The sequence below is a fragment of the Erythrolamprus reginae genome, unplaced genomic scaffold, assembly GCF_031021105.1.
Source record: "Erythrolamprus reginae isolate rEryReg1 unplaced genomic scaffold, rEryReg1.hap1 H_1, whole genome shotgun sequence".
Classification (NCBI taxonomy): Eukaryota; Metazoa; Chordata; class Lepidosauria; order Squamata; family Dipsadidae; genus Erythrolamprus; species Erythrolamprus reginae.
Genome location: NW_027248462.1, coordinates 1,442,401 through 1,467,979, shown reverse-complemented (window position 1 = coordinate 1,467,979; position 25,579 = coordinate 1,442,401). Strand labels below are relative to the sequence as shown.

Below are 25,579 nucleotides of genomic sequence, written 5' to 3'. Positions count from 1 at the left end.
AAACAAAGCCATTAGGGCAAAGTTCAGCAGTCCATTTGCATTTAAAAGGCAAGGGCCACTCTTTGAAGACAACAAAGTTCACATTTTGGACAGAGAGGACTATTACGGTAGTTTGAAAGGGGTGGTGGTCAAAGAGGCTATCTATGTCAATCTTTATCTGAACCTAAAATTAAAATATAATCCCTGGTTACTATTTGATTTACATGTAATTTTTTTTAAAAAAAGTTTTGATAAACTATCTTTAGCTGGGCCATTAAAAAGTATCTAAATCCCATTACTGACTACTTAAAATGTGCAGTACCCCTCAGTAGAGTATTCAAAATATCTTGTCTGTTATAAAATTATGAGGCTTCTTAATTAAAATAAATGGTGGTGTTTCTAATTTCTGTTTTATCTTTGTTTTAAAATGTTATATAATGTTCATGGAAATCTATTAGAAGGAAGAAATTCCTGAAAGTTTGTTTATTTGTTTATTTATTTAATTTGTTTGTTTGGATTTGGATTTGGATTAGGATTAGGATTTGGATTAGGATTTGGATTAGGATTTGGATTAGGATTTGGATTAGGATTAGGATTAGGATTAGGATTAGGATTAGGATTTGGATTTGAATTAGGATTTGGATTAGGATTAGGATTTGGATTTGGATTAGGATTTGGATTTGGATTTGGATTTGGATTTGGATTAGGATTTGGATTTGGATTAGGATTTGGATTTGGATTTGGATTTGGATTTGGATTAGGATTTGGATTTGCATGCCGCCCAACTCTTGAGGGACTCTGGATGGCTCACAACCAGAAAATAACACATCCAATGTAATATTAAGACTCCTTAAAACAGTTTAAAACAATTTAAAATCAAAAAATTAAAAACAATTAAAACAGTAAAGAAAACATACATATCAGTAATAGCCGGATCCCAATGGTATATATTCCATCAGATCAATGGCCACAGGCCTGTTGGAAAAGCCAGGTCTTTATGGCTTTCCAGGACGCCAGTAAGGTGGGTATAGTCTGGATCTCAGGAGGTAGTTAGTTCTAAAGAATCGGAGCAGCCACAGAAAAGGTCCTATGGACCTGCCTGCCAACACTGTTTTGCTGATGGGACCCAGAGAAGACCAACCCTGTGGGTCCGTATCGTTCACTGGAAGCTATGTGGTAGATGGTGGTCTCGAAGATACTCTGGCCCTAAGCCATGTAGGGCTTTAAAGGTGATGACCAACACCTTGAATTGTGCCCGGAGACCAATCGGAAGCCAGTGCAATCCACAGAGAATTGGTATAATGTGGGCATGCCTAGGTGCACCCACAACAGCTCATGCGGGTGCATTCTGGACCAGCTGTGCTCTCCAAACACTCTTCAGGGGTAGCCCTATGTAGAGTGTGTTGAATAATGGGAGCTTTCAGATTGTGTGCATAGTGGGATCCCAAATGCAGCACCATTTTTGCATGTGGCTTGTGGAACTGCATTCCTTTCACTGAAGTCATATTATCTTTTGGTACTGTTGCAGCGTAGGTGTTATACTCTATATAAATGTAGGTGCTATATATCTAAATTAACTTTACTCTCAGGCCTCAGCTTTGGGGGTCACAGCCTTGGTTACCTGGAGGTTTCTAGATGTCATGGACCAAAATTCCCAACCTCCTAGGTCACTATAGGTCTGTGATGGCAAACCTATGGCATGCGTGTCACAGGTAGCACGCAGCGCCCTCAGTGGGTATGCAAGCTGTTGCCCCAATTTCCCCAATGTATGCCATGTATGCCGCACGAATCCCAGCGACCGGTTAGGTCCCGCAGAGTTGGTCTTCTCCGGGTCCTATCAACTAAACAATGTCGTCTGGTGGGACCCAGGGGAAGAGCCTTCTCTGTGGCGGCTCCGACCCTCTGGAATCAGCTCCCTCCAGAGATTAGAACTGCCCCCACCCTCCTTGCCTTTTGTAAACTCCTTAAAACCCACCTCTGTCGTCAAGCGTGGGAGAACTGAGACATCTCCCCCTGCCTATGTAGTTTTTGTGCATGATATGACTGTATGTATGTTTTTATATATTGGGGTTCCTTGTTTTTTAGACTTTTTAAATGTACTATTGTTATTTTAGATTCTAACTATTAGATTGGTCATTATATATTGTTTTTATCACTGTTGTGAGCCGCCCCGAGTCTGCGGAGAGGGGTGGCGTACATAATAATAATAATAATAATAATAATAATAATAATAATAATAATAATAATAATAATAATGTATGTGCTCATGCCTCCTATTGGCCAGCTGGTTGTCTTCCGCACATGTGGGAGTGGGTTGGCGCAGAGGGACATATATGCTGAATGGAACACATGAGGGAATATGTGTGCATGAATGGGAGTGCATGCACAGCTGCCATGCACACATGGTTGGGGGTATGCTCAGGAGGTGCATTGCATTTCGGGGGTTCACACACACTCAGTCCGGAAAAGATTATCCATCACGGCTATAGGTGAATTGGTGTAGAGAGTAAGGACAATAATTTTGATGGAGATATGCAAGCTTTGTTACCAAGTCAACAAGGGGGAAAACTTACCTTAATCAGCCAGATAATGCTCATGAGTACCTCAGAAAGATAGCTCCCTAATTATAAGAGTATAAGAAAAGGGAACAAATACAGTTATATCGCAAGAGATTCTGTTATTAAAGCCAATCCCCTCCCACCCCCCAAATAGTTTTAGCCTTCCTTTAGAGTTGATTTCTTGGTCTGGTCTACCTAGGACTAGTAGGCGACAAAGTTGAGATGTTGCTGCTTTATAAAATCTATCTAACTTGGTTAATAACTTTTGGGTTCCAGTTGTCTTTCTAGAAAGCTTGTTTAGTTTTTCTCCCAACAGTGTGGGAAGCATTTCCTCCTCCTCCTCCTCCTCCTCCTCCTTCTTCTTTTCTCTCTCTCTCCCTCCCCCTCCCTCCCTTTCTCTCTTTCCCCCTCTCTTCCCCTCTCTCTTCTTCCTCTCTCTCCTCCTCCCTCCCATTCCTCCCCCACAACCCACCTACCCTGCCGCTGCCAGAAGCATTCCCAGACAGTGATTTCTGGAACTTAAACACCGCAAATGGAGAAGTGGATTTGTTTATGCACCCAACCAACAGACCTTCCAGACCCAATTTGCCATGTGTGTTTGCGGTAAAGCACCCCATTCTTGTGGCAATGGTTCCTCCTTCCATACATCAAGATCTTTTGGGTCAAATCCCCTTCAGTTGCCCTGAAGATAGAACAGGTCATGGACCCGGAATGCAGATGCATTTTCCAAGAGTTAGGAAAGCAGGAAAAGGCTATGTATTGTATGTGTTGGCCCCCAAATCAATAGGGAGGTCATACTTACACAAGGTGTGTGGGTACACACTGTGGCAGGATGCTTCATGGGTCACAGCTGAGAGTTAGCAAACACCAGAAAGATCCAAAAGGAGCAGAAGGAGAAGGGAGCCAACTCCAGGTTCCTCTGGTTGAACCTTAAAATCTGAGGACCACTGATATAGCATATCCCAAAGCGATCACTACCTTTCATATACAAATCAGTGACACATACAGCTTTGTATAGTTGGCCAGTATTATTCTCCCTATGTTGCAGCTAGAAGTTTTCAGATCATTAACAACTATTTAGCAAGAACACGGCTCATAATGCTACCAAGTGTAAATGACACTCAGAAAAGATCATCAGCTAATACGCTGCTAAGTAATATTAGTCCACATGAAACATTTGTGCAAAGACTGCACCTCCTGAACTTTCAGCACGAGAGCTGGAGGCATCTTTGAGAACAAGACCTGGCAGGAAACCTAATGTTCAACAGCCGCGACTGTGTCTATCCCAGACAGTTTAAACACGGGCTAGTGGGGAGAAATGAGGAGGAAGAAAAAAGGGGGAGTTGGAGGGGGGAACATTACACAGCTGGCTGGATACAAAAGTTTTATGAAACATCCTGGCGGATATGTAATAAATTCAGGGAGAGAAACCAACCCAAGTATTTATGTTGGATAAGGAAGGCTGATTTTGCAAATGGTTTTACAGGGTTGTTTTGAAGAAGAAAGAACAGGTAGAGCTCATCCTGTATTTCCTTTTTTAAAAACCCAGAGAGAGTCTGTGCCTTCAGCAGATGCAGCATTCCAAGCATGAAGGTGCATTGCAGGAGGGGAGAGAGTGATTTCCAGTTGTTATTGCTTCTGAACTATTCCTCCCACCAACCAAATTGTCTCCCTTTCTCTTAAAAGACATCTGTTTCACACTATCTTCCCTGTTTCTGCTAAGCTAGCCTGCTGCCTTAGTACAATGGAAGATACAGTCAGCAATATAACAGATAGCTAAATTCTAGCTCAGATTATTTCTGTATATAGAACCAAAAAAATGTCATTTTCATACTTTTATAGAATTGTGGAGTGGGAAAGGACCACAAAGATCATGTAATCTACCCCTCAGCATAGTAGAGAAAACCCACTTAAACGATCCTTGAGAGACAACTGTTCAGCCTCGTTTTAAAAACCTAAAATAAAGAAACTATAATCTCCATAAGTAGATGGTTTAGTGGAAAACCTCTTATTTATTTATTCATTCATTCATTCACTCACTCACTCACTCACTCACTCACTCACTCACTCACTCACTTACTTATCTGACTCCTATGCGGCCCAATCCCTTGGGACTTTATTATCAGAAAGGTTTTTCTTAAGTTTAAATCTAGGTAGCTGCAAATTATTACCCTTTATTTCTGGTTTTAGTTTCTTTGGCAGTGGAAAATGGTTCCTGATTACTTTCTTTTTTAAAAAAAAATCCTTTATATTTCTGAACGCTGAGTATGTGTCCTCTTAGTCTTCCTTTCTTCAGATTGAACTTCTCAAATTCCCTCAGCCTGTCCTTACAGGGAATAAGTCAGCTTTGTTATCCTTTTCTGAATCTATTCTAACCTGTCAGCATCTTCTGAAAATCTGATGTTCAGAAAAGTGTACAGCACAGTGGTTGCATAGATAGATAGAAATATAGATAGATAGATAGATAGATAGATAGATAGATAGATAGATTAGATAGATAGATAGATAGATAGATAGATTACATAGATAGATAGATAGATAGATAGATTAGATAGATTAGATAGATAGATAGATAGATAGATAGATAGATAGATAGATAGATAGATAGATAGATAGATAGATAGATTAGATAGATAGATTAGATAGATAGATAGATAGATAGATTAGATAGATAGATAGATAGATTAGATAGATAGATAGATAGATAGATTAGATAGATAGATAGATAGATAGATAGATAGATAGATAGATAGATAGATTAGCTAGATAGATAGATAGATAGATAGATAGATTAGATAGATAGATAGATAGATAGATAGATAGATAGATAGATAGATAGATAGATAGATAGATAGATAAATTAGACAGACAGACAGACAGACAGACAGACAGACAGGTACACAAACACATTTTGTTCAGCCTGTTGAGATTGTGAAGCACTGTGTGTTTATGGATAGATATGTAAGGTGTTTATATGGTAGACATTTATAATTAAAAATCAAATTATGATTGAGCCATTACCAAGAGATTACAGTAATTAAATGTGTCTAAAAAAGATTCAGATTATTTGTACATTATTTCTATTCTGCAAAAACAACAACAAACTCAATATATTTAATAATTCCCCAAAATAATACAACAGCAATATTTGTATCTCTGAGACCATGGTCCCTGCTGGTTGTATGGATAGAACTGTCATAGTTTTTGTCTGGTAGAATTTGCAGAAACTGTTGCAAATCTATCTCAGACAGCTGAATAAGGAGGATTGGACTAGTGTAGCTCATAACACTTTTTGGCATTCTGTTCAAAATCAACTGGGTCCTGTAAACTAAGGAAGGATCGTCTGAATAGTGAATGAGGAAGGAAGGAAGGTGTGAGGTGGGTGGAGTGAGAAGAGAGGATAAAAGCAGCCATCCCTTTCCCCACTCAACATTGTGTGGCACCCAGAGGCTTTGCAAAGGGACTGCAGCATTTCACAATGGCCAGGTTGAATCTCTGTCTTGTGCTTCTGCTCTTCTGTTTGACCAGGTGCAGCCTACAGGGAGGTAAGTCAGACATGGTGCATGAAAAGGGAGTTTTTACTCTAACCAGGTAGAAATGAATGGAGAATCTGATCCTTTATTTTCATTTTTATCAGAAATACAGTATAGACCTGTTTACATGAGGAAAATAGGATATAACTGCAATTTAAAAGCAAATTTAAAAAGATGAATGCAAGAGACACGATGCAATGTAACTTCATAAAGTTACAAAGAGAATCAGAATTCATGGTTGTCCTATTGTGATATTGATGCATACATACATACACATACATACACACACACACACATACATACATACATACATACATACACAAACATATATGTACACATACACACAGAGAGAGTGTGTTTTGTTACTGCCCGACCACACTGCTCACCCATTTTGATTTCTGACAGTCTCAAAATGGGTGAGCAGTGTGGTCGGGCAGTAGGAAAATCAAGTAGGGTGCTTGGTTGCATAGCTAGAGGTATAACAAGCAGGAAGAGGGAGATTGTGATCCCCTTATATAGAGTGCTGGTGAGACCACGTTTGGAATACTGTGTTCAGTTCTGGAGACCTCACCTACAAAAAGATATTGACAAAACTGAACGGGTCCAAAGACGGGCTACAAGAATGGTGGAAGGTCTTAAGCATAAAACGTATCAGGAAAGACTTAATGAACTCAATCTGTATAGTCTGGAGGACAGAAGGAAAAGGAGGGACATGATCGAAACATTTAAATATGTTAAAGGGTTAAATAAGGTTCAGGAGGGAAGTGTTTTTAATAGGAAAGTGAACACAAGAACAAGGGGACACAATCTGAAGTTAGTTGGGGGAAAGATCAAAAGCAATATGAGAAAATATTATTTTACTGAAAGAGTAGTAGATCCTTGGAACAAACTTCCAGCAGACGTGGTTGGTAAATCCACAGTAACTGAATTTAAACATGCCTGGGATAAACATATCTCCATTGTAAGATAAAATACAGGAAATAGTATAAGGGCAGACTAGATGGACCATGAGGTCTTTTTCTGCCGTCAGTCTTCTATGTTTCTATGTTATATACAAGGCCTTATTGTTTTAAAATATCCAACGTAGTATGTTAGCTGCATGACATTGATATGGGTGAAAAACTACTGTGGACAAAAATCACTTCAGATGATGTATGCTTCTGATTCATTCATCTGATGTGATTTTTGTCTGCAGTAGTCTCACCTACCGCAATGCTGACATACTTTGTTGGATATTATTTTTAATGAAACAGTAAGGCCTTGTATACAACAAAACAACATATTTTGCTTAGGGGAACTCAATGAGGTGGCTCAAAAGCCTGCAGGAACCAGATGATTAAAATGAATGCCTTGTTCCTAATTTATCACTGGATTTGCACATGACCAGTGCAAGTTTGCTAGTAAATTTCAACCTGTGTTCTTTTCTACTCAATGGTTCAGGAAAAAGGAAAAAATTGAAGTGGTCAGGGTAATAGATGATAAGGTGGATGATAAGGGAACAGTTCTGCATAGAGTGTCATGGGGTCAGGGAAAAATTGGTAGTTTGGGGGAGGCAGAATTTGAGGTTCTATTTAACAAAATGATTCATGAAAATGAAACACAGCAGAGCAAGCTTACTCAACGGAAGAAATTAGGTTAAGTCACCTTGCCAGGTCCTTCACCTGGCAGGAGAAGGACTTGCTTAAATTTTTATTCGAGATTTAAAATTACCTAAACACAGCACTAAGTGGACATATAAAGTCTTAATAGAATTTTTTAGCTGTTGTAAAATCTACCAAGGCATGCCATGTATTTTGAGCATAGGATTAGCTTCCTCCCAAATCTGCTTATGCCTCCAAATTAAATGTTTCTTATGGTTACACATTTTGAGGATTATGTGTGCTGTATATTTCTTTCCAACGGGGTACAACAGAACAAAGTTCCACAGAGTCTACCTCCAAACTTTACAGTCTTTTAGTTTTATCACGATGTTCTTTTTAGTAAAAAAAAACGAAGAAGAAAAGGACCAAGAAACAAAAGGAAAATCCTCCAATTACTGTATGAAATGATATTTTAAAGATGAAACTCAGTGTGTTTCTCGCTAGGCACTTTTAAGAATATTTACAAAGTCTCCCAAAAGTAAAGTGGCTACTGTTTGCTGTAGGTGCTTTTCATAAGAGTTGAAAACAATTAAGAGGTTTTGAAGAAGACAAAATGCATTAGGTTTCTTATTAACATATGAAAACAGAAAGAAATTGATTAGAGGTTCTCTCCATACTTTTTTCATTTTATGATAAACACAGTTTTCTATTGGAATGTATTACACTATTTTTAGCCCCTGTTCTTTATTTTCCCTCCTTAAAAATAAAATTTTATATCCACAAAGATTTTGCAGCAGGCAAAAAAGAAATAAAAGTCCTATTTTCATTAGCTGAAGTCGACTAAACAAAAACAGCAGATGGTACTTTTACACATTGGGAAAAAAATCCAAAATATCATTATGATAACACTTTTGTTAATGCCACTTAAATAAAGGTTTTCTTAGATTCTTTCACTCTAAATCAGGCCAAGAGTGAAATGAATTCAAATGTCAAGGGAAACAAAGGGCATTTGTTGAGATTTTTTTTTAAAAAAAATATTTAGATTGCAGATTAAAATCTAATAAAGCAATTTTAATCAGCAGACTCATTCTCTGAATATGTTGAGACTATAAAGCCCAGTATAGTCAACAGCCAACTGTGTTGGTATTTCTAGGAGTTTCATTGCCAGCACATCAGGAGAAACTACTATATTTTATTTATCTTGTAGGTTCAATACTGACCCAATTAACATTTTGTCATAACTGCTCAGATTTTGTATTTTACAAGCTTGTCCTCTGCTTCGTCATTCTAGAACAGGTGTTTCAAACACAAGGCCCATGAGTGCTTAGACCTGGCTGAAAACAATGCTTAGACCCTGCTTAGACCCTGAAAACAATGAAGGATCGGTCCGTGGTGCCCCTGCCAGTTAAAACAAAGCTTTGGAGGGCCATGCATGGCCTGTTTTCACTGGCAGAGTGCTTGGGCCTCCACAGGCGTCCCAACACAAGTGATGGTAAACTGGCCACGCTCTTTGTCCACACCATGCCCTCCCCAAGATCGAACACAATCCTGATGCGGGCCTCAATGAAACTGAGTTTGACAATCTTGTTCTAGAAAACCAAGGATGTGGTTTCAGTCTAAACAGCAAGAGATTTCAGGCAGATTTTTTTAAAGCATGTTTTTCACGCACAAGATTTTTTAGGAATGGCAAAGAACATAGGGCTCCAAATCTTGTGGTCCAGCCTTGAATCAATGAGAATTAAAGTTCTAAAATATCAAGAAGATTTCATTTCCCCAATTTGAATTTACAAAATTCAACATTACAGATTGTGATGAGCCGATGGGGCTTGAATATGTGACCAGACGTCCCACTTTTGGCAGGACAGTCCCGACTTTTAATAATTTGTCCCGCGTCCTGCTGGGTTTTTAAAAAGTCCCAATTTTCCTTTTTCTGAACTGCGCAGAGTAAATGAAGTGTTTCCTTTCTCTGGGCGCTAGGAGAGGGAATAAACTTCTCCCAGCGCCCAGAGAAAGGAAACGCTTTATTTGCTCTGGATGGCTCAGAGCGAATAAAGCGCTTCCTTTCTCCGGGTGCTGGAAGGAGGAAGCTTCTCCCATCACCAAGAGAAAGAAAGCACGTCCTGTTATGGGCTGGCCCGCCAAACTTGGGATGGAGCGCTGCCCCGCTTCTTCCCGGTTAGAAAAGGGGAGGGGGGATGAAAGCAGCGATGGCTCCGGGGAGTCTCCTAGGGAGACTAGACCACATTTTTAATCAAGGACCTCTCCCCCGCCCCCCGATCAATGGTGCCCTGCTTTGCCAATGTTCAAATCTGGTCACCTTAGGCTTGAAGGACTGTCATACTTTTTAAATATTTAATTTTAATATTTAGTTTTATTTATTTATTAAAAAAAATATGTTTATTCCTTTTTAATATAATTTTTATGAAGAATTTTAATTAAAGTAGTAAAAACTAATACAAACTTAACTTAGAGAAAGAGAATTGAAAGAAAAACTAAAGATTTTAGGGGGGGGGGCAAAAAGAAAGAATACAATAAAGAAAAAGAAAAAAGTACTGGTATATAAAAAGTGATTTCTAACCTTCAGCACAAATTAATAGTTCTTCACTCCCTATATGGTAAAAGAGATATCTCTTCATTCAATATGCCATCCCTTATCTATAAGCAAATCCATAAAACATCAACTTTTCAATCTTAGCATTAACAATGCATAAGCATTTGCCATAATATTGCAAAAGAAGCTTTAATTTAAACTAGCAGTTAATTTAATTTATTTTATCATCTAGGATGATCAAATAAACTGAATTTATAGTCCCTCCTTTTATTTCTAACAGCTTTAATCTATATCCCAATTAAATATCTTCAAAGGATTTGATTTCTCTTCAGCTTGCCCTTATCCCATCACACAGGTTTCTTCCAGGTGTTAACAAACTTCTCTTGTATATCAAATTAGAAAACATTTTCCAAGTCATTCCCTTGGCTTATAATAGTATTTTACCATATTTTCCAGAGTATAAGACCTTAGTTTGGGGGGAGAAAAATAGGGAAAAGAATTTGCTTATCAGATATTCATTTGGCAAGCGTCCTTAGCCTAGTCAGCTTCAGCACATTCTTTTATCCCCTGGTTAGGGCTTTAAAAAATCCTTATTCGTAGAGAGTAACAATGAAAGAGCTTGCAAGCAGTAAGAGCTGGGAATATCATTAGCACCTAGTTAGGGCTGAAAGGAAATATTTGGAGCAAGTAGAGCAATGAAAAAACCCCTGCAAAGACTTAGGGCTTGGAAAACATTCTTCGCAGAGAATAACAATGAAAGAACCTGCAAGGTAAGAGCTAGTAAGATCGTTAGCATCTACTTACAGCTGCAAAAAAAAAGCTTAAAAAAAAACCACATTCAGAGTATAAGACACACCCAAATTTTCAGCCCCTTTTAGGGAGGAAAAAGATGTGTCTTATACAGTAGTACCTCTAGATACGAGCTGCTCCACATGCGAGTATTCCAAGTTACGAGCCACGAGGGGAGAGAAATTTCTGTTCCAGACCCGAGCTCAAATTCGGAATACGAGCCGAGCGTCCACTAGGTGGTGCAAGAATCCTTGCTTCTGGTTATCTCGGAGGGGAAAAACAAAGTCTAAAGCCATTTGTTCCAAATACAAGTTGTTCGACATACAAGCTCCCTTCTGGAACGGATTAAACTTGTATCTTGAGGTACTACTGTACTTCGAAAAATATGGTAATTTTCAAAACTTCAGGCAGTTTCTTTTGTTTATCCAAAATAGTCTTTTTCACAAACTGTTCTCTTGGCCTACTATTTGTAACTTCTGTATTTTCTGTTTTGTCAAATAAAATTTGTTCCTTATTTGTCATTCTTTCATTAACATCTTTTACACATAGTCTTTACACATCATTACATTTTTGATGTTGTTGCTAATTTCTACCTCCATTCTTCAAATATCTCCTTTAACAGTTTCTATGGTATAATGTTTGAGTCATCTTTTAAAGTCCTAGCATTATCTGACATCAAAAACATGCATTCAAACTGCAACCATTTGACCATGGAAATGCTGTGATAGTTGTAAATGTAAGGATTAGTCATAAGCCACTTTATTTCACGCCACTGTAACATTGAACAATTGCTAAGTAAATGGTCATAAGTATACGACTACCTATAGAGCAGTGGTCCCCGAACTACGGCCCGCGGACCACATGCGGCCCACTGAGGCCATTTATCCGGCCCATCAGTGAGTGACAAGAGCACAGGGAAAAGAGAGAGAGAAAGAAAGAAAAGGGAAAGAGAGGGAGGGAAGGAGAAGTGGAGAGGAATGAAGGAGGGAAGGAGAAATGGAGGGAACAAGGAAGGAAGGAAGGAAGGAAGGAAGGAAGGAAGGAAGGAAGGAAGAAATGAATGGAGGGACAGAGGAAGGAAGGACTGTTTTTTGGGGAGGGGTAATTTTTTTTATTTTTTTCTCTCAGCATACATTCAAACAATACAGTGTACCATCTAATTTTCCATGAATAAAATGCAGTATTTTGTTAGTAACTAATATCAATCATCAAAAAAGTTGCAAAAGTTTTTTTTCTAATTTTGTCATACAGTTACATTCATTTTCTTTTAATTAAATTTCCTCCTTAATGTTTCTTCAAAAAGTGCAACTTATTAACCATTATGCCAAAGTGCTTCCTTCTTTCTTTATACATTTTTCATAAGCCAAGAAAACATTGTATAGCCAATCAGATGTCAACAAAATAAAATAAAAAACAAAACATAAACATATACGAATTTCAGACCTTCTCCCCCCTCTAAATAGTATGTTCCCATTTTGTTTTTTACTTTAAAACAAGGTATGTGCAATGTGCATAGGGATTTGTTCATAGTTTTTTTTTTATAGTCCGGCCCTCCAAAAGTCCGAGGGACAGTGAACTGGCCCCCTGTGTAAAAAGTTTGGGGACCTCTGCTATAGAGTGTTTCAACCCATCTGGCCTTCCATATTCCCAACCAAACTTCCTACTCCCCAGCCAAACTTTCTGTACCTCAAATCTATCTAAAAGGACCATGAGAATAGGAATTTACACACTACAGCCTATGCCACATAGCTGTCTGGTCTAAAGATGCCAAATTCCTCTAGTTCTCTTGTCCACCTTCTGCACACAAAGGCCCCCTTAGTGCCCTCAGCAGGGGGGAGGATGTTGAAAAGCTCTTGCAAAGCCATAAAGGGAGGCCAGCCAACTCCCTATGCCAGGAGAAACTGCAGTTCTAGGGTGGCTTAGAAGTTCTAAATGTTTCCCCACAGAGATTAAATAATCCTTTGGCATGAAAGTGTCAGGATCTGAAAGCAGCTTTGTGAAAAGGCCCAGACTTGACCCCATCAGACTTTTCATGAAAAAAATGATGGATGGTTTCCACCAGATGCAACAAGAAAATTGTTCTCTCGGCAACCAAAATGATCAAGTGTTATAGCAACAGCACACAGCGCCAGTTGTAGACAAGAGTTCATGTGCTGTTCAATGTGGACCTTCCGTTCCATCACTTCCCGGAAGCAGAATGGGAATTGGCTTAGGACCGGATTACTTACGGGACTGCCTCCTGCTTCATGTATCCCAACAACTGGTTAGATTCCACAGAGTCAGCCTTCTCCGGCCAAGCAATGTTGCCTGTCAGGGGAGGGGCCTTCTCTGTGACAGCTCCAGTCCTTTGGAACCAACTCCCCCCAGAGATTTGCACTGCCCCCACTTTTCTAGCCTTTCAAAAAGTTTTAAAAACATACCTTTGCTGGCAGGCCTGGGATCATTGAGCATGAACATTCTGCTCTGGATGATAGTATGATTTTGATTGGATGATTTATGACGAATTTGTTTAATATGGGGTTTTTAGGATTTGGAGTTTTATGCTTGTTATTATAATTTTTGTATTGACTTTTATCTTGTAAGCTGCCCTGTGTCCCTTGGAGAAGGGCAGCCTAGAAATTTGATAAAATAAATAAATAAGTAAATAAATAAACTAAACTAAATTAGAGGACCTGACTGAATAAGGAAGGATGTCGTGTGAAGTTGAATAATAATGATAATTAATTCAACCGTCTGATATATTACAGAATTACTGAAGAGGTAATTACTAAAATCCTCTACCCAAAAGACATACCGGTACTTGAACTTTCAACACACACAAAAAACAGATTAAACTAACCTCACTCATAGTTCATTGGTTTATCTTTTTCTGAATCTAAGCTCAAATACAGGATGAGCATATGCATTTCCTAATGAGAGGCTGTATCTGCTCTTCCTCTACCCCTCAAAAAAGGCAAGGGAAATTTACATTATCTGAATACAGTGATCCCTCCATTATCGCGAGGGTTCCGTTCCAGGACCCCTCGCGATAATCGATTTTTCGTGATGTAGGGTTCCGGAAGTAAAAACACCATCTGCGCATGCGCGCCCTTTTTTTTCATGGCTGCGCATGCGCAGATGGTGGGGTTTGTGTGTGGGCGGCGGGGAAGACCCAGGGAAGGTTCCTTCGGCCGCCCAGCAGCTGATCTGCTCGGTAGCGCAGCAGCAGCGAGGAGCCGAAGATCGGGGTTTCCCAGCCGCCCACGCAAAGGGGAAACCCCGATCTTCAGCTCCTCGCTGCTGCTGCGCTACCGAGCAGATCAGCTGCTGGGTGGCCGAAGGAACCTTCCCTGGGTCTTCCCCGCCCCCTCGGCTCCTCACTGATGCCCGCCCGCCGTTTGCCGCTCGCCCGTTCACCTGCCCGCCCGCCGTTTGCCGCTTGCCCGTTCACCCGCCTACCCGCTGTTTGCCGCTCGCCCGTTCACCCGCCCACCCGCTGTTTGCTGCTCGCCCGTTCACCCGCCCGCCGCTCGAGAGCAAGAGGAAGGAAGAGAGTGACGTCATCGTGGGAAAAATCGCGATATAGCGTTTCGCGAAGATCGAGATCGCGAACATCGAGGGATCACTGTAACAGCAAATGCAGAATTGCTATAATTATTTCTACTTAGAAATTCTTCTGAGATAGGTTTGAGAACCAGAGAATGTGATTATTTTTTCATCTGCTAACCAGATGCTAAAGATTGATAGGCCAACTTTATAGCTTCTGCCAGTCACTGTTTAAAACCTCTGATTGGACAGTCCTTTCAGTTACAGGATGCTTTCAGCCCGATAGCCTTTTTAGAACTGCAAATAATATTTGTAATCCAATTGAATGTTAAGGTTAGTTAAAATAAGGCAGAAAAGCTGTGACATACAATATAGGTTCTGTTCGCACAGTCCCCATTACATCAGTAAGAGCCCTGGTGGCGCACTATTTAGAATGCAGTACTGCAAGCTTATTCTCCTGACAGCTGACTGCCAACAATTTGGCAGTTCGATTCCCAGTGGCTCAAGATTGACTCAGCCTTCTATCTTTCAATGTCGGTAAAATGAGGACTCAGATTGTTGGGGGCAATATGCTGACTCTGTAAACTGCTTAGAGCAGTGTTTCCCAATCTTGGCAACTTGAAGATATCTGGATTTCAACACCCAGAATTCCCCAGCTAGCGAATGCTGGCTTAGAGTATCCTGAAGAGGTTTATAAATCTAGGTACTATTGCTATTGCACCTTAAGCACTATGAACCGAATTTTATGTGTGAACCCAGCTGCTTTGGTTCAGATCATAGCAGTACCAAAAAGAATTTGGTCCCTGGTAATTTGTGTCTAAATAATTTTCTTAGGAATGTTTTTAAAAAAGTTTGCCATTGATTGTCCTAGATGATTTTTTTTTCTTTCAAATTTACCACTTCAATCCTAACAGGTTCTATGCTGCTTAGTTATTTCAGTTACTTTAGATCTGTTAAAACAGGCTAGGTGTTGTCACCCAGCTGGACTAGTCAGCAAATTGTGATTTAACCTGATGTGACTCCAGTCTCATCCCCAATTTCCCCCCAACTTATCTTAGGAGTGAAACCTCAAGTAGGTGGCCATGGAGGAGGTTACTTTTCATCTCTAACAAGAGGTAAGCATTTTGTGTCATTCCCTCTTCCTCAGCCTTCTTAGAAATAGAGTGAGATGTTATTTGATTGATGGAAGTCCCCTATCATCAAAGCCTATTCCAATGAAGGATTTAAATTTTTGTACATAGAATAGTACAAGAGGTAACAATCTAGCAACAATCATCCACTATTCCTTTCTTCCTGTTTCAAGGAATTCATTCCTTTCAATCAGCCTGGTTTATAACTCAACTGAACTCTCGAAATAAACTAAGGAGGAAGGGAGGTCTGTGGATGGCTCAAAATGTCCAGAGTGTGCTATGGGACTTGGTGGTGGGATTCAATTTTTTTTACTACTGGTTCTGTGGGTGTGGCTTGGTGGGCCTGGCTTGGTGGCATATCAGGGGAAGGATACTGTAAAATCTCCATTTCCTCCCAATCAGCTGGGACTTGGGAGACAGAAAATAGATTGGGACAGGGTCAGTTAGAGCTAGCATTTACTGGTTCTTTGAACTACTCAAGGTTTACACTACTTGCTCTCCAGAACTGGTTAGAACCTGCTGAACCTCACCTCTGCTATGGGTGCATGATGGAATCTCGTCTGCCCTTTATATAAATTGTGCACATGATGCATATAAAAAGTGACAGGAGGTTTTCAGTCATAGAGTTTATACTGCTATCCTTGACCTATGGATGTCTCTGGCTTCAGCTTCCCTTGTTTGTATCCTGTCTTTCAGGTGCAGGAGCCCTTCAGCCAGGAGCTGGAATGGGACCAGCTGGAGCCAAAGCTGGTAAGTTGGATGGTAAGTTGGGGAAGAGATTCTCTTTACAGGTAGTCCTCAACTTACAACAGTTCATTTAGTGACCATTCAAACTTGCAACAGTATTGAAAAAAATGGCTTATGACCCTTTTAATAGTTGCCTGGACAGGTGAACAAAATTCAGACATTTTTATGACGTTCACACTGTTCCAGGGTCATATTGATTTTATTATGTGAGCTGCCCTGAGTCCACAGAAATCTAATAAAATAAATAAATAAATGTGACCATCTTTTGTAACTTCTGACAAGCAAAGCCAGTGGGGAAGGCAGATTCACTTAACAACCATGTAACTAAATTAACAACTGCAGTGATTCACTTATCTGGGGATAGAAAGGTCATAAAATGGGGCAAAACTCACTTAACAGATGTACCTGTATCTCAAAAGAGGAATAAAATAAAATTATTAACCCCCTCTGCCTCTGTTATAAGCTATTGTGCAATGCCTTTGATATAATATCAAAGATATTTTGCCTCTTGTTGTATAAAGACTCTGGGATATTAGGGAACTGCAGCTTAAGGTGTTATGTTGCTCTGAAATATGTTTAGGACAAGGATCCTCTATTGGAGCCATAGATGGGAAGGGGACAGAATGAATACTTCTTCAATTTCAGTGAGGGCTTGATGATCTTTTAACCACATATATTCGGGGGGGGGGGGGGGTGTTGTCTGTCTCTCATAAGTCCTAAAATTCTTAGCTTAGTCCCTGCCATTTTATTGGCAGCATTTTTGGAAATGATTTGCCCTCACTTTCTTCCTAGAGCCAAGAGATAGAAAGAGCTGGTTTTGTGCCTAAAGTAGGGCTGGAATTCATGGTCTCCTAGTTTCTAGTTCAGTGTCTTCAACCTCTGCCTCAAACTGACTTTCTTATAATTGATTATTGTATCTTACAATTTATGATCGATAGCTTGTCACTTTGTTGTTTGAATGAATGCTGAAAGCTTTTGCACCAGAGATAGATTTTTTGAATGTCCAATCACAGTTAGCCCATACTAAATTCTCTCTCCTCTCCTCTCCTCCCCTCTCCTCTCCCCTCCGCTCCTCTCCCCTCCTCTCCACTCCTCTCCCCACCTCTCCCCTCCTCTCCACTCCTCTCCCCACCTCTCCTCTCCCCTCCTCTCCTCTCCCCTCCTCTCCACTCCTCTCCCCACCTCTCCTCTCCTCTCCTCTCTGTTCCATTCTAGTATATTCCATATTATCCTACTATTAAGGAACTTGAAAGGATTAAGCAGGGTGAACTCCCGCAAATTTACCACCGTAACAGCACTTTAAATTAAATTGAGACATAGTTGTTAAGTGATCTGTAGAACCAGTGGGTGTCATAGATGAAGAGGCGCAAACCCATAAACCCCTTGTTTATATTATATTTAGCATATGGTAAAAGTTAAAAAGCAATATCAGTCATAACTTGTAGTACAGACTAACCTGTAATTATCCTTCTGTTTACATTTTCTATTTTTGTCTTTTATCAACATAGGAAAATACTCTGCCTTTGGGGCCCAAGGGCTTTCTGCAGGATTAGGTAAGTTTAGCCAGATAAATGAAATAAATCTAAGAAGTATAACACTTTTGGGGTGGAATGTTGTGTGTGTGTCTGTGTATGTGTGTGTGTGTAGTAAAGTTTGCCTGGAACAGAAACACCAGTAGTATTTGCTTTCTAAAAACTTGAAAGGACTGGAGCCTCCTCTACATTTGGTGGCATAAAGTTGAAGGAATTTGTTGACAGAGTCAGCTCTTGAATATATGACAAACACCATAGAAGCAGAAGCTGAAACAGTGATGGAAAACACTACATTTTCCCGATGTGCCTGAACACTGCAATTGTGATGGAGCCTGCTCACTAAAGTTGTGACAACTGTAAAACCACATGACCAGACCTATTTTATGATTCTTTCTGCATCACCAGACCATTTTTATGATATTTTCCCTAGAGTGGTTGTTTAGCAAATGCAGCTGTAGAGTGAACCACTGTTCACTGTGGGCTTTTTTTTGCCAAAATCAGAAATAATGCCTGTTTTGATCAAAAACAGCATGAAACAGGCTCATGTGACTCCAGGACACTGGAGCATAACAGCCATACACGCAGGCCAATTGCCAAATGTAATGGTCTAATGTAACTTTGAAGAGTCATTAAGCAACTGATTGTAAGTCAAAGACTACCGGTATATTTGCAGAGGGATATTTATGTATTACCTGTCCTGAGATTCACAATTTTTTGCTACCGGTTCTGTGGGCATGGGTTGGCGGGCATGGCAGGGGAAGGATACTGTATAATCTCTATTCCCTCCCCACTCTGGGGAAGTTACTGCAAAATCCCCATTTCCTCCTGATCAGCTGGGACTCAGGAGGCAGAGAAATAGATGGACCAGTCAGAGGTGATATTTATTGGTTCTCCAAACTACTCAAAATTTCTACTACTGGGTCTCCAGAACAGGTCAGAACTTGCTGAACCCCACCTCTGTGTATTACAATAGTTATGGAGCTTTCAAAATGCAGTGATACCTCTATCTAAGAACGCCTCTACTTACAAACTTTTCTAGATAAGAATCGGGTGTTCAAGATTTTTGTGTGCCTCTTCTCATTTTCCATTTTCCACTTACAAACCCAAGCCTCCGAAACTGTAACCAGAAAAGGCAGGGAGAAACCTCCATGGGGCTTCTCTAGGAATCTCCTGGGAGGAAACAGGGCCGAAAAAGGCAGGGAGAAGCCTCTGTGGGGCCTCTCTAGGAATCTCCTGGGAGGAAACAGGGCCTCTACCCTCCATGTGGTTTTCCCAATCGCACGCATTATTTGCTTTTACATTGATTCCTATGGGAAAAATTGCTTCTTCTTACAAACTTTTCTGCTTAAGAACCTGGTCACGAAACGAATTACATTCGTATGTAGAGGTACCACTGTATGTTCTACTGATGTTAAGTAGTTAGCAGTACACTAATATCCAAAATGGCTAGTATAGTGTTATGCTGATACCAGTGCAGAAGAAGAAGAGCATCTATTGTTAGGAGCACCCTTTACCTCACAGATTTTGATCCTTCCTGTAGAAGGTGTTAAGTCTAGTCCAAGTTGGTTACTTAGACTGAATGTAAATGCAAGCATTTCTAGCACTCAGGAATGTGCCAAATCTTACCCCAGAGAAAGTTTAGAAGCTAGAGTTTTCCATTTTGATTCATTCTGAGGGTTCTGAGTAACCTAAGAAGGGCTGTGTGAGGATGGACCGTTTCTAAAATGCTTGAAACACTCAGATTAGATTGGATGGTCCGAACCACCTATGAACCACTCCGAACAGCCCACTTCAATCTCCAAACATTTTGCACACGCCTACTAACAAGTTCACCATGTGATTTTAAAGTAATTGTTTCATTTTTTTTAAAAAAAATCCCATTTTTCCATCAGTTAAAGAGAGAGCTATTTTCTCTCGTTCAATACTTTTATATTAATAGCTACCTGGCTAGGATTTCTAGGCCAGTACAATAACAGTGATTGATAAGCCCATTCTGTTTCTCTGCTGCTGCATTCATCGGAACCAATCTAGTCTGAAAGAACTGGTGCGAAATTTGGACTCCTTTGCTTCGCCAATACAAACAAAATGTGTGGTTTGAGAAAAATAACCTTAAGTCTATCTGCGGTCCATGCATAAGCTTTAGCTTTCCTTGTCTGTCTTTGCAGGAGCTCAAAATGGATTTGGGGCTGCACGAGGTTTTGGGGCCAAACCAGGAAAGCCAGGTGAGCAATGCCTTTGTTGACAGCTGGGTTCCAATCTGTCAGTACAAAATACTATACTGACCGTTTGTGTGCATAGTCCCTATGGGACTATGATTCCTGCTCAGAATAGAGTGAGCGGTTTATTTTCTTTTTTTTTACTCAATGTAATGAACTCAGCTCTGAGCATAGAAAAGGTAAAGATTTCTCCTGTCCAGTCTGCCCAATTCTAGGGGACCATGCTCATCTCTGTTTCTTAGGTGAGGGAACCAGGGTTTTCTGAAGAGGCTTCTGTGATCATGTGGCCAGTATAACTATATACCGAGGCACACAGAATGCTGTTACCTTCCCATTGTGGTGGTACCTGTTTATTTATTTGCCTGCTTTTGAATTGCCAGGTTAATAGGAGCTGGGAAGCTTACGTCATCATATAATACTTGCAGTGGACAAGACAGCGTCTTAACCAGTAGGCCAGTGATGGCGAACCTTGTCTGGTTTGCATGCCAAAAGGGTGTGTGTGCATGTGCTAGCAGGTGGGCACATATCCACATCCATTTCATCCGCCCCATGCATGCGCACCCCCCCATGTGCTACTCCTACGTATCAGATTGAGGATTCCTTTTCCACAAGTGCATTATTTTAATGTTTCCAAATGTAAAATAATGCACTTGGGAAAAAGGAATCCTCAATCTGAGTATTGTATTGGCAGTTCTGTGTTAGCAAAAACTTCAGAAGAGAAGGATTTAGGGGTAGTGATTTCTGACAGTCTCAAAATGGGTGAACAGTGCAGTCAGGCAGTAGGGAAAGCAGGTAGGATGCTTGCCTGCATAGCTAGAGGTATAACAAGCAGGAAGACGGAGATTGTGATCCCCTTATATAGAGCACTAGTGAGACCACATTTGGAATACTGTGTTCACTTCTGGAGACCTCACCTACAAAAAGACATTGACAAAATTGAACGAGTCCAAAGAGGGGGTTATAAGAATGGTGGAAGGTCTTAAGCATAAAACGTATCAGGAAAGACTTAATGAACTCAATCTGTATAGTCTGGAGGACAGAAGGAAAAGGAGGGACATGATCGGAACATTTAAATATGTCAAAGGGTTAAATAAGGTCCAGGAGGGAAGTGTTTTTAATAGGAAAGTGAACACAAGAACAAGGGGACACAATCTGCAGTTAGTTGGGGGAAGGATCAAAAGCAACATGAGAAAATATTATTTTACTGAAAGAGTAGTAGATCCTTGGAACAAACTTCCAGCAGACGTGGTAGATAAATCCACAGTAACTGAATTTAAACATGCCTGGGATAAACATATATCCATCCTAAGATAAAATACAGAAAATAGTATAAGGGCAGACTTGATGGATCATGAGGTCTTTTTCTGCCGTCAGTCTTCTATGTTTCCAAGTTTCTATATATGTGCACAATCCCCCTCCATGTGCACAGGCTTCACTGGAGCCTGGGACGGTGAAAAAACAGCCCAAACGGGCAAACCAGTTGTGCTATTTTTTGCACTTTGGGACTTCAGGGAAGCTGCCCTGAAGCCTCTGCGGGGCAAAACAGCCTTCCCCAAGGCCAAATATCAATTGGCTAGTGCACACATGTGTGCTGGAACTGAGTTAGGGCAATGCCTCGCATGCACTCTGATAGGGCTCCGTGTGCCACCTGTGGCACAAGTGCCATAGGTTCGCCATTACAGTGTTCCATTGCCACTTCGCGGTTCACCTTTCATGGACTTGGTGCAATGCAGGTTTTTATAAAATATTAATGAAAAAAATATATAGCGGATTTTCACTACTTCGCGGGTTTTCCTACCGAACTCACCCACCTGAGACGCTACTTGCCTACATGAGATTGTAAACAACACGCGATTGGTTGATTGATGGAGAAGTGACCAACCAGAGAGTGCTGCTTGGTATCCCAGAGCCTGATTGGCACATTATAGTAGTGCGCTGTTTACTTTTCGTCTGTGCGCAGCTTCCCCATCTCTGAGTCTGCTCCTACATTTCGTGTGGCGCATCGTTTCATCACGTAGGTTTAGGAATTCAAAACATTTTACGGTGTAATTTAAAATACATGCACAGAACAGTGTGGGAATGGGAAAGGTTTATGTAGCGTAAAAGTGTGGGGGAGAGTTTATAAAGCCTTAAAATAGTGTATAAATGCTTAAATAAATATAGCGTCCCTACTTTGCAGATTTTTGTTTATCGTGTATGGTCCTGGAACGTAACACTTGCGATAAATGAGGGAACACTGTACTGCGCTAGGCCATCACATCCCTTAACAATCAAGTTTTTAACCAGATATTTGTGATGAGGGGATTTTAAAAAGACTTAACAAAAATGCACAGTTCTTTTTGGAGCTGAGAACGTCCACTGCCTTTTCAATAGCTTCAGATCAAAAGGGGGACAGGGCTAGGACTTGGAGATTACTACCCATTTATTTAATCATTGTTCCCTTTTGTCACAACTTGGGAAGGAGCTTGGAACAATAAATTTGGAGGAGCCTGTGAGCCTGAGGTCGGATTTTTGCCTACTTTGTGTTCTGTCTGGGTCCCCAGACGCCAACACCAACCAAAAAGAGTAGCCAGACACACTGGTAAAAAGCAAAGGCAGTTTATATAATTCAAAGCAAACACAGGTAACAAAAACTGTTCTTACAGACAGGAACACTATGAAGCTTCACAGAGGTTTCACGAAGGCCAGGCAATAAAACAGGATTCTGGCTGGCAAAAACAACGCTGGAGATAATAAAACCCACGACTCCCCCAAGTCTTCCAGACTTCTAGGCCACAAGCCAAGATCAGAGACGCCAAGAATCGAAGCAAGGTCACAGGACTCCCAGTTGATAACTCTCCACAAGACTGTAAGGGCGGGCCTGCCTTTTCAACCCTGCTGAGGAGAACCACACCCAAACCCAGCTGTTGCCAATTCAGGGATGGAAATACCTTTCTAATTGGCCCCGTCTTTGAGCTGCTCGTCGCTGCCTCATGTCTATTATAACCTGTGCGTCTTCATCCAATGAATCCAGGCTACTAGCTGGGGAGACCCCCCCCCCGGGGGTCTCAGGCTGATCTCCCTCCTCCTCTTCCTGACGTTCCTCTCCCCCGTCTGCCTGGTCCTCCCCCTCCTGTTCACTGTCCTCCTCCTCTGGGCATGGATCCGGCAGAGATCCAGCCGGTCCCTGAGGAGCCTCAGGCTGAATCACAACACTTTCTGAACAACAATTACTGCAGGACTTAATAGCAATCTGTTAAATATTTGTAGCTCGGGTTTTAGATTTTGGCAATCTCTCTTATACATATTTTTTTTTCTTGAAGTGATTGATGTTATCTTCTAATGCTTCTGTGTCTGAATCTTTCTATCTCTCCACAGGTTACAGAATGCCAGCTGGATATGGAACTGGTATGATGGGCCTTTCTTGTTCACTTTCAATGCATGCACTGTTCCATGTTCAAAATTGAGATTGACAGTTCTCCAATTACAGTAGCCCAACATAAAACCTGTCCTATTCTTAACCTTTCAAATTGTCAGTCTTCCTGGGTAGACAAGACCAGATAGAAGGCATGACCAGATGAGAGTTAATTCTACTTTATTGCAAAGGAGTATGATTTATCACTTTATTAACATAATCTTGCAAATCTGAAAGTACAAATCTCTCACGCCTTTTACAGACTGCGAAATGACTGAAGTTTCATTCTGAGTTTCTTCCTCTGCCCATAGCTGCAGGCTATGCCTTCTCTTAGAGTAGAGTAGAGTAGAGTAGAGTAGAGTAGAGGAGCACCTCTACTCATCCCTCCCAATACCATTCCCACATATCATTACATACAGTGAATCACTTTTGGAACATCTAAAGCAGCCAAGGTCACAATGTTCTGTGGTGGCACATTCTACACATACCTACTTAAAACTCAACAGTGGCAAATGTTGAGCTCAATATCATGGAAAGGTTGAGAGATAAGCATTAGATTTTTGAAGACTTCTCTCCATTGAGTTGAAGTTCCCTAGCCTCATCCTTGAATCAACACCCTACTGATTCCTGTCCTGCTTCTAATGGCTTTGTTTCCAGTTACTGAAAGTAATTGATTTCTCTTCAAGATAATCAAGATACATCAAGAAATGTAACAAATTTTCTATACCATAAGATTGTCCTCAGATGCTGTCCAGATAAGGTGGAGGAAACCCCTACTTTAAGACTGGAATGTCCTAATCCTATCTCACTTGTTACAAGAGGATAAACTAGGAAAAATATGTTTTCAAGATGTGTTTGTGCGGCAGTTAAATGCATGTAACACAAACCCCGTAGAAATTCCTTTGGTTATTGGCATCTTTAGCACAAAATGCATGCACACCAGCTAGCCACTCACACTTCCCGGTTGCGAATAGGTCATGGCCCACAGGTTGGGGACCCCTGCTATATACTAAGAAGACTGTTGAACGAGCAATTGTATTGATGCCTGCTCTAAACCTTTGATGGTGGAAGATAAAACTAAGGAAAATTAATATATATTTGCCTGCACAAAGATGAGATATGGGTGGCATTTTAAAACGTTATGTTCAAAATCAGAGATTTGCTTGAATTTTATGATATTATATGCCAGGAGTAGGAGCCAACTGGCTCTGTTTTTTTAATGATAAGACAGACCAGCCTTGGACAATTCGCTGATTAAATTTGACTGCAGCATTATTTTTAATGAGAGCATGAAGATTTGATATGGCCTAAACACAGAGCTCTGCCCATCTTTATAGATATAGGAAGGAAGTCACCTGATCTGTGTTTTGAAGAAGTACACAGATCCCCCTTTTAAAACATTTTGCAAGGCACTAAAGTGAAGACTAGTAAATAAAAACTATGTTTGATTAAGGGCAGAGAGACACATCAGGAACTATTACTCAATTATTTGAGAGACAGTCGTGGAATATTGCAATCCAATAGGTTGTATTAAGCAAATGCTTCTACTATCTGGCATTAAAAAGAAATCTGAAATAGTATGAAACTTGTTTGACTTAGATCTGTTAGAAATGACGTAAGGTCTTCTGCATGGGTGAGGGGTTGAACTAGATGACCTAAGGGTCCCTTTCAATTCTGTTAATCTGTTAAAAAACAAACTTAGCATAGACTGATAACTGGCTATGAATTTGGGAAGTCATCTGCAGTTTTTAACATTGGGTCATCCTATCTTTCTCAGCCCAGGGCTCTTATTATGCTCTAGCCCAGTGATGGCAAACCTATGGCATGGGTGCCACAGGTGGCACACGGAGCTATATCTGCTGGCACACGAGCCATTGTCCTAGATCAGCTCCAACATGCATGTATGTGCTGGCCAGCTGATCTTTGGCTCACACAGAGGCTCTGAGAGGGCGTTTTTGGCTTCCAGAGAGCCTCTAGAGGGACGAGGTAGGGCATTTTTACCCTCTGCCGGCTCCAGGAAAGCCTTTGGAGCCTGGCTATGGTGA

The 25,579-nt window shown here is 40.7% G+C and overlaps 1 protein-coding gene across 2 annotated transcripts in view; it reads left to right on the top strand.

Annotated features, from left to right (window-relative positions):
• Positions 1-5,983: 5,983 nt before the first annotated feature.
• The window catches only part of LOC139155237 (spidroin-1-like), a 42,941-nt gene continuing 23,345 nt past the window's right edge, over positions 5,984-25,579 (top strand). Inside the window, exons 1-6 of one of the 2 annotated variants that reach the window (XM_070730348.1) lie at positions 5,984-6,082; positions 15,574-15,630; positions 16,342-16,395; positions 17,901-17,945; positions 20,090-20,146; positions 23,498-23,527. In XM_070730348.1, the coding sequence (XP_070586449.1) occupies positions 6,016-6,082; positions 15,574-15,630; positions 16,342-16,395; positions 17,901-17,945; positions 20,090-20,146; positions 23,498-23,527 (310 nt within the window). In that variant the 5' untranslated portion in view covers positions 5,984-6,015. Of the gene's footprint in view, positions 6,083-15,573; positions 15,631-16,341; positions 16,408-17,900; positions 17,946-20,089; positions 20,147-23,497; positions 23,528-25,579 lie in introns of both variants that reach the window. The other variant, XM_070730346.1, reaches the window with a different exon arrangement.